A 9,579-nucleotide genomic window follows, 5' to 3' on the forward strand; every position below is an offset into this window, starting at 1 on the left:
ATACGGAGTCCAGACACGACATACAAGGTAAGATTATTTTGTTGGTTTTTATCAAAAATAGTGAAATATTTCAACTTCTTTTTTTATTTTTATGGAGTCTATTTATTTGTGTTGGATAATAACATAATGAATTAAAGTTTATTACAAAACTTGTAAAAGTAGGGTTTGTTTCATTTGTTGTACACAGGCGGGTACAGCGGGCAGATTCGTACTAAAATTTCGTTTTTTTACAGTATTACTTATAAGTTGAAATGGCCAATCGGAACGTATTTACCAGCTATAAGAGACTGGAGGAAGCCTTGGAATCAATTATGGCTGATGAAAGCAATGATGAAGAGTACGATATGGTATTAGTGCCACCAGATCCGGCTGTGGTGAGTGATGAGGAAGAAGGTAATGAAGATAATTTGGCGGCTTCAAGATTCCCTATGGATGTTCCAGGGACTATTGCGGTAGGTCGGCGTCATCCTGACTACGATGTTTCGGAATTGAGCGACAGTGATGATGAGCCGCTAAGACCTATTCCTGCAAAACGTGCCAAAAAATGTGATGTACATTTACCTGTATGGAGGAAAACTCAGCCAACCTATAGTTCTACTTATGAAATTACCGATATCATACAAAAGAGACAAAAATACGTTGTTGAAAGCTTAGCAGACTGCAATCCCGTAATGTTGTTTGAAAAAATATTTGATCATGACGTAATGGATTTGATAACAACTAACAGTGTCTTGTACGCTAATCAAAATAATAGGCATGGTTTTGAACTTGATAGTGCATGTTTGAAAAAATTTTTTGGTGTACTGATACTGACCGGTTACCATGAATTGCCATCTGAACGTGCTTACTGGAGTTTGGATGAAGACCTTGGTGTTCCATTGATTGCTAATTGTATGTCACGCAATAGGTTTTTGGAGATAAAAAGAAATCTTCATTTTGTGGATAACGGTCTAATAGATGGGTCGAAAGATAAAATGATCAAACTCAGATCATTATGCCATTTGATTCAGCGAAACTCTAGTCAGTGGGGTGTATTTCATGAAAGCTTGTCTGTGGACGAGTCCATGATCAAATATTTTGGGCGTCATCCATCAAAACAATTTATACAAGGAAAGCCTGTAAGATTTGGTTATCGCAATTGGGCTGCGACAAGTTCAGATGGTTATTGCTACGCGTTTGATGTTTATTGTGGAAAATCCACAGAACCTTCTAATGATACCCTTGGTGCGAGAGTCGTGAAATCTTTATTGGCTAAAATGCCTATAGTTCCTAAAGAGCATATCGTATATTTCGATAATTTTTTTACCAATCATCAATTGTTGCTCGATTTGGGTAGACTAGGTTTTAGAAGTACTGGAACCGTTCGAGAGAATCGGACGAAGAAATGTCCCCTGATCACAGTAAAAAATATGAAGAAGAAGCCTAGGGCGGAATATGATTATAGTTTTGATAAAAAGAATGAGATAACTATGGTACGTTGGAAGGACAATAATGTCGTTACAATGGGAACTAATTTTGATGACATAGAGCCTCTGGGCAAAGTCAAACGATGGTGTAACATCAGAAAGCAAAAGGTTGACGTAAATATACCTAAAATGTTTATCAACTATAATAAAGGAATGGGTGGAGTTGACCAAATGGATCAGTCTATCAGCCTTTATCGGATTTCAATAAAAGGAAAAAAGTGGTGGTGGGTTATATTAGGTCCTTACATATGAAATTGGCGTTTTGTATGGGAGGAACAAAAAGTCGAATATTTTTTAATATAATATATTTCATTAATCAAAGTATGAACCATTATTTTCTATGCACTTTTGCCATCTCATAGGTAGTTCATTGATCCCTTTACTAAAAAAAACAGTCGGACGGGAATCAATAAAATCTTTGAAGGCGATTTGGATTGCCCCATCGGAGTTGAATTTTTTCCCTTGCAAGAAGTTATCTAAATTTCGAAAAAAAAATGGTAATCTGTTGGAGCAAGGTCCGGGGAGTACGGAGGATGTCTTAGACTTTCCAATTGAAGCTCTTCTAATTTAGTAGCCGTCTGTTGCGCAGTGTGTGGTCTAGCGTTGTCGTGAAGCAGCAGAGGCGTGGAGCGATTGACCAGCCTAGGTTGTTTAGCCGCTAGCTTTTCCATCATGGTTTGCAATTGCTGACAATAGACATCAGCCGTAATAGTCTGGCCAGATTTGAGAAAACTGTAATGAACAATACCGGCACTAGTCCACCAAACGCTTACAAGTAACTTTTTTGGGGTTAATTTTCGCTTGGGGCAGGATTTGGCTGGCTGGCCAGGATCCAACCATTGCGCTGAGCGCTTCCGATTATCGTAAAGAACCCATTTTTCATCACAGGTAATGATTCGGTTTAAAATACCTTCATTATTGTGCCGGTTTAGTAATGTAACGCAACAGTCGACGCGCGTTTGCCGGTTTGCTTCAGTCAATTCGTGAGGTACCCACTTTTCAAGCTTTTTAATCTTCCCAATTTGCTTCAAGTGAATTAAAACAGTTTTATCACTAACATCACAGCCTGCAGCTAACTCGGACGTGGTTTGCGATGGATCCGCTTCCACAATAGCCTTCAACTCTTCATTACCAACTTGAGTCTCAGGCCGTCCACGGGGCTTGTTCTGCAGATAGAAATTTCCAGAACGAAAACGTTGGAACCAAAAACGAACTGTGTTTTCTTTTGCAACACGACCGCCATACACATCATTCACCCTTCGAGTCGTTTCCGCAGCACTAGTGCCACGGCGGAACTCGTACTCGTAAATAATGCGATATTTTAAGTTTTCCATTTTGTAAAATGAGTGACGCAAACAGAAAAAAACAGAAGAAAAAAAACAAATGAATGACGGTCATCGAACCACAAATACATGAGTCTATAGCTGTACAAATTTGAATTTGGAATTCCTTACCAAAGAGGAGAAATTCGTGATTAAAGTGGCCAGTACGAAAAACGCCAATTTCATATGTAAGGACCTAATATTTACCTATTTGTTAGATATGGCGATATCAAATGCTTGGCGACTACATGTTTTGCTCAGTAAAACTAAACAAGAGATAACTTACATGGACCAGTTATCTTTCAGACGAATTATTGCACGGACTTATTTACGTCCAACGAAAACTAAGAGCCGTCCGTCATCCTCAGCGGCACTAGGGGGTCGGAACAATAATGGTCATAATCCTGAACGGATGGAAAACCCATTGCGATGTGTTATCTGTCACCAAAGAATTCGCTGGCGTTGCGAAATATGTTTGAAAACGCTATGTGTTGAACGACCTTGTTTCAAACAATTTCACTCCTAAAGCGCCCATTGTACACGGCTGAGTACACCCCTAAAACTTGATATGTAAATATATTTTTTTCATTTTATTTTCTTATATAGCATATTTTATCCCTTATGGACTAATAAATAGAAAAACAATAGAAAAATATACTGCAGTTTCATTTTGGGCGTTAATGGGTTAATTTTAACGTTTTTTTTTTGTAATTGTAACTCAAATTATCTATGGCGAATTTGACTTGTAACGTTATATCCTGAGGCACAAATTTGTGGTCTGGCTAATTGTGACGCGTGTCACCTATTCATTATTCACATAACACCTCACCTATATGGCCATTAACTGCTCATACAACAGCACACCTGCATGGCTGTTGTGAGATTTATTCTACTAATGATATTCATATAACAGCTCACCTACATGGCCGTTAACTGTTCCTTCAACAGCACACCTACATGACTGTTGTGAGATTAATTCTATTAATAATATTCATATAACAGCACACCTACATGGCCGTTAACTGCTCCTACAACAGCACACCTACATGGCTGTTGTGAGATTAATTCTACTAATAATATTCAAATAACAGCACACCTACATGACTTTTGTGAGATTAATTCTACTAATAATATTCATATAACAGCACACCTACATGGCCGTTAACTGTTCCTACAACAGCACACCTACATGACTGTACATTAAACTACTTAGGGATTCACGAAAACACACACACTATCACAATTCACTTTATTTAAACACTTTGAAAGGCCAACTACAACGACATAAGAATTATAACAGGTAAGTAAATTTGCATTCACCCGGTCGCTAGCGCATTTTAATTTGCCCGCAGCGACATCTATTGATCGTTGGCGGAAACGATTGCGGAATACACTACAAATATTACAAACTAAACATTCCGCCCACCAAGGACTTGTCCTTTAAAAATCAAACAACAAAATATTCACTTACAAAAGACATAAAACTTTACTTAACCTAAAGAACTTAACATCTATAAGTAATATAAACTGGTAAAGAAACTAAGGATACAAAAATAATAAAAAAAATAAAACCGCCCACCGTGACAATGTAAATCATTTGTCAAGAACACAAATTTTACTCAACGGTCTTTTTAATAATCCATTTTTACAACGAATAGTTACTACTCGAGTTGCATTGTCAGGTCCAGTATGCTTACTTACAATTCTACCTAAAAGCCATTTAGTTGGTGGTAAGTTATCGTCTCTAACAATACAAACATCATTAACACTTGGTTCTGGTAATTTCGAATTCCACTTATATCTTTGATTTAAACAAACCAAATATTCTTTAGACCATCTTACCAAAAATTATCAACCATTTTTTGAACTAACTTCCATCTGTCAATACCAGTAATATTACAATCTGTATAATTATCATAAGAAACATTAAACATAGGTTCTCCGATTAAAAAATGACCTGGCGTCAGTGGGAGAGGGTCAATTGCGTCATTACTCAAAACCGATATGGGACGTGAATTTAAACACGCTTCAACCTGCGATAATACAGTAGACAACTCTTCATAAGTCAGCGTAGTATCCCCAATTACCTTTCGTAAATGTGCTTTAGCACAGCGTACGCCTGCTTCCCACAATCCACCGAAATTTGGCGATTGCGGAGGAATAAAATGCCATGTCGTAGACTCTAACGTTAACGCTTCAGCGATTTCCTGGGGCAGATTTGACTTGGCACAATCAAACATCTCACGTAATTGTTTGTCGGCTCCAACGAAATTCGTGCCATTGTCACTGTAAAGGTCTTGACAATGACCTCGCCTAGAGGTGAATCGTCTGAAAGCGGCAATAAAGCCCTTTGTTGATAAATCAGTTACCGCCTCAATATGTACTGCACGCGTGACCATACACACGAATAAACTGATGTATCCCTTGTAAGATTTGGCTCCACGGCCTGGTGAAAATCTGATATTAATAGGACCCGCATAGTCTACTCCTGTCGCTTTAAATGGTTTGCAAGGTTTCAATCTCGCGTCGGGAAGTTGTCCCATCAACTGAACTCTAGCTGCTTTGGAGTATCTCATACAAGTGATACATTGACGATAACACCGCTTGACTTGATCTCTAGCTCGTAATATCCAATACTTTGAACGAAGAAAGTTCAACATAATCTGCGGACCGCCATGCAGAGTCTTGTCATGCGCATCCGCGACCAAAAGCTGGGTAAGGTGACTTTTAGCTGGTAATATAATTGGATGTCTAGTGTCGTAACTCACATCAGCCTGTTCGATTCGTCCTCCCACTCTCAGCAACCGATTTTGATCCAAAACTGGGCAGAGAGTATGAAGTGCGCTTTTCTTCAAGACTTCTTTTCCTTCTAGTAACAACTTTATCTCTTCTCCAAATTCAACTCCTTGAACTTGTTTGATACACATCTCTAACGTTCGATTCATTTCTTTAACTGTCACATATCGTTTAACCCATACAGGTAATTGTTGTCTTTCTTCCTTTTTTGTCAACATTCTTCTACAAAATGACATTACTTTGAGCATTTTTGTTAAGTTTGAAAATTTCGTCCATTCAAAATTCTCTTCTTTTGATTGTGTCACCTTCATAGAAACTATTCTTTCTTCTTCATGTGTTTCATCTACATTACATTTCGACTCTTCTATTTTAGATTGTTTTAGCCAAACAGGTCCATGCCACCATAAAGATTCGGAATTCATTTCTGAGGGCTGTAAACCTCTTGACGCACAATCCGCAGGGTTTGTGTCAGTCGAAACATGTTGCCATTGTCTGTAGTCCATAATCGAGAGAATATCTGAGACACGATTGCTGACAAATGTAGTCCATTTGCTAGCTCCACCCTTCAGCCATGCCAATACGATTGTGGAGTCAGTCCACCCATGAAGATTTTCTTTCGGTATGTTCATTACTTGAGATATCTCTGATAGCAATTTTGCTGCAAGTGTCGCGCCGCACAATTCCAATCTGGGAATTGACATTACCTTATCTATAGGGGCAACCTTTGTTTTAGCAGATATCAAGTTTACGTGCACCGATCCATCATGTTCTATAACTCGAATATAGACTGCTGCAGCGTAAGCTGCTTGAGACGCGTCAGAAAATGCATGTAGCTCACAATAGCTACCTCTAGTACTCTTAATCCATCTAGGAATCTCAATTTTCTTGATTTCAACCAAATCATTCCTGAACTTGATCCATTGCTCTTGCAACTCACCGGTGATATGATCGTCCCAGTCTAAATGCTCTTGCCATATTTTCTGGATAATAATCTTTGCTGAAACTACAACCGGCGCAATCCAGCCCATTGGATCATATAATCGAGCAATGTCGGACAGGACTTGCCTTTTTGTAATGGGATATTTCACCTCAGGTAAAGCGACCGTGTATTCAAAATTATCTGTAGCTCGATCCCACTGTAGACCTAGAATCTTCATCATATTATCAGCTTTGATTGGCACTGACTTTTCTTTACTGTGTTTGTTCTCTCCAATATATTTTAATAACTCACTACTGTTACTGCTCCATTTTTGTAGTTGAAATCCTCCAGATGTCATTAGTTTATTCATTTCATCATATACGCTTCTAGCTTCTTCTTCTGTATCACATCCGGTCATTAAATCATCAATGTAATAGTCTCTTTTAGTTATTTCTGATGCCTTTGGAAAACTGTGAGCTTCATCGTCAGCCAGCCTTTGTAACGTCTTCACTGCCAGATACGGAGCACATGCCGTACCAAAAGTTAATGTCAACAACTTATAGTGTTGAATAGGCAAATCTGGATGGGCTCTCCAAAGTATCCTTTGAAAATTCGTATCATCGGCATGTATAAGCACCTGCCTATACATTTTCACAAGGTCAGCAACAATACAAATTCGATGAGTGCGAAATCTCATCAATAAATGCCTCAAATCCTGTTGGAGCTTAGGTCCAACTAGAAGATCGTCATTAAGTGAGACGTCATTGATGCCCTTGCTTGATGCATTAAAGACCACACGAACCTTAGTCGTATCCTTGTCGTCTCTTACGACAGCATGGTGAGGTAGATAGACCGCTTTGGGATTGTCAATGTCCGCTTCATCAACAAGAGTCATGTGCTTAAGAGTCAAATATTCATCTAAAACTTTTCGATATTCTTCATATAATTTAGGGTCTTTCGTTAACCTCCTTTCTAAAGCTATAAGTTTTTTCGTTGCTATATCCTTCGAATGTCCATATTGACATGCAGGATCCTCATTTTTAAATAGTAGCTTGACAACGAACCTTCCTTCTTTATTTCTAACAGTTGTAGCTTGATAGATATTTTCACATAATTGCTCCTCTTTAGTCAGTCTCTTCTGAATCTGATCAGGTTCAGCCTCAATTTCCCAAAAACGTTTGAGACAGTCATCCTCTGGAGCGAAACGCAAATGTAAACTCGTAACATTGTCATTAGCTGAAGATGAATCCGACAATTTACCATATAAAATCCACCCAAAGACCGTATTTTGCGCTAAGAGTTTTCCTTGAGGTTGTTTCATAATGCCGTCTAATAAAACTTCGTAGTACACTTCAGCTCCTAATAAAACATCAATTTTACCTGGTGAAGCAAAATTTGGATCAGCTAAATTCAATTTCTGGAGTTCTAGCCAGTCAGGTGTTTCCAGCTTGTCACCTGGAAGCAGTGAGGTAAGCAAACCTAGAACATAAGCATTTACGTGAAAGGTAATTTCGGGGTTGTGACGCGACTTAAGACCTAAAGTTACCATGTATTTAACACGCGTTTGACCACCTCCCAAACCTGAAACCACGCCATTAACAGAAAAGCGTTTGAGACCAAGTAACTGAGCCGTTGCTTCCGTTACAAAAGAAGCTTGAGAACCTTGATCTAACAAAGCACGAATCGGATATGTCTTCCCGTTCCTTGAACGAGCCTTGATGATAGCTGTTGCCAACAGCACATGATAGCTTAAATCTTGCTTTGAGAAGTTCGCCACTATATTTAGTGGGTTAGCTGTGGATGACCCATAATGCTTTGTTCCGTCAACTTTGTTTTGATTTTTCTCTCCTTGATTGCCAATCGTCTGTTCCGTGAACTCTTCCTTATCAAAGTGTAACATAGTGTGATGTCTTCGTCCGTACTTCTTGCAACTAGTTGGTAATCGGCATTTCATAACAACATGCGTTGGTTGCAAGCAATTAAAGCATAGCCCTTTTGATTGTATAAAATCTCTTCTTTCCTGTACAGATTTCTTCTCAAACTGCTTACACAAATTCAAATGGTGATTCTCGCCACAGAGAACACATATTGTATCATTCTTCTTGTTATCCTGTTGTTGTACTGCTGAATGGAATGATTTAGTCTTAGTCAATGGTTTCTTCACTTGTGTCAACGGCTTAGTGTGCTTACTAGAATCTATCATCTCCATGCTTCGGAATCTAGCTTCCAGAAATTCAACAAGTTGCGCCCACGAAGGCATATCTTCAGCCATAAGACTTATCTGCTGTTCCCATTGTTTATGAGATTCCACATCTAGTTTGGAAACCACAAGATGAACTATTATAACATCCCATGTTTCAGTTCTAATTCCAATATTGTTCAAAGCTTTCAAACAAGAAGACGTTGTATCAAGTAATTGTTTGATACCATGCGAGGAATCTGTATTGATTTGTTTTTGTGAGAAAAGTATCTTCAGAATTGCGTTTGAGTTGTACCGTTTGTTGTTGTAACGTTTAGTTAGTTGTTTCCAAGCCTCATCATAATTTTGGTCTGTGGTAGCGAAATTACGCAGCATGCTCTCTGGTTCTCCTTGTACACTGCTTTTCAAATAGTGCAATTTTTGAACAGCTGATAATTTCTCATTGTTATGTATTAGCGACACGAACATATCGTAGAATGTCTGCCACTCCCCGTATTTACCACTGAACGTTGGTAATTGTATTCTTGGAAGCTTAACTTCATTACACGGCGGAGTATTCGATTCAGGTTTGTGCTTTTCAGTGAACCTGCCCTGTACCTCTTTGAGATCTGACATGTAGGCAATATATGTCTCTTCAAACTCATCATATTTATCATTAGTAAAGTAAGGTAAGACTTGCTCTTGTTCAGGTTTAATTATCTGAATAAGTTCTTTGTGATTACTGTTGAATTCTGCATGTAACTTTTCTAAAGTATCGATCCTTGTTTCCACATAACCTTTAGTTATTCTAATTTTCGGAGTCTTCTTATAGTTTGTTTGAGCTTTCTCCAACCTTCCTAGTAGATCAGCTTGATTCTTAAGTAATTTCTCAGCCAT

At 38.4% G+C, this 9,579-nt stretch overlaps 2 protein-coding genes across 2 annotated transcripts; one reads left to right on the forward strand and one right to left on the reverse strand.

Moving 5' to 3' along the window:
- The first annotated feature begins 251 nt into the window (after positions 1-251).
- LOC123723322 (piggyBac transposable element-derived protein 2-like) lies at positions 252-3,847 on the forward strand. Its single transcript, XM_045685903.1, has 2 exons — positions 252-1,472; positions 3,791-3,847. Exons 1-2 carry the CDS (start codon positions 252-254, stop codon positions 3,845-3,847), a joined length of 1,278 nt encoding a protein of 425 aa, XP_045541859.1.
- Positions 3,848-5,101: 1,254 nt separating this feature from the next.
- LOC123723323 lies at positions 5,102-9,579 on the reverse strand. Its single transcript, XM_045685904.1, has 2 exons — positions 5,557-9,579; positions 5,102-5,116 (listed from the first exon to the last, which is right to left on the reverse strand). Exons 1-2 carry the CDS (start codon positions 9,577-9,579, stop codon positions 5,102-5,104), a joined length of 4,038 nt encoding a protein of 1,345 aa, XP_045541860.1.

Source organism: Papilio machaon, chromosome W (assembly GCF_912999745.1).
Source record: "Papilio machaon chromosome W, ilPapMach1.1, whole genome shotgun sequence".
NCBI lineage: Eukaryota > Metazoa > Arthropoda > Insecta > Lepidoptera > Papilionidae > Papilio > Papilio machaon.

Coding starts and splice junctions, on each gene's coding strand:
- LOC123723322 (XM_045685903.1), top strand. CDS start 252: ATGGCCAATCGGAACGTATTTACCAGCTATAAGAGACTGGAGGAAGCC. Junction 1,473..3,790: donor AAAAGAATGAGATAACTATG/GTACGTTGGAAG, acceptor TTCATATAACAG/CACACCTACATGGCCGTTAA.
- LOC123723323 (XM_045685904.1), bottom strand. CDS start 9,579: ATGGCTGAGAAATTACTTAAGAATCAAGCTGATCTACTAGGAAGGTTG.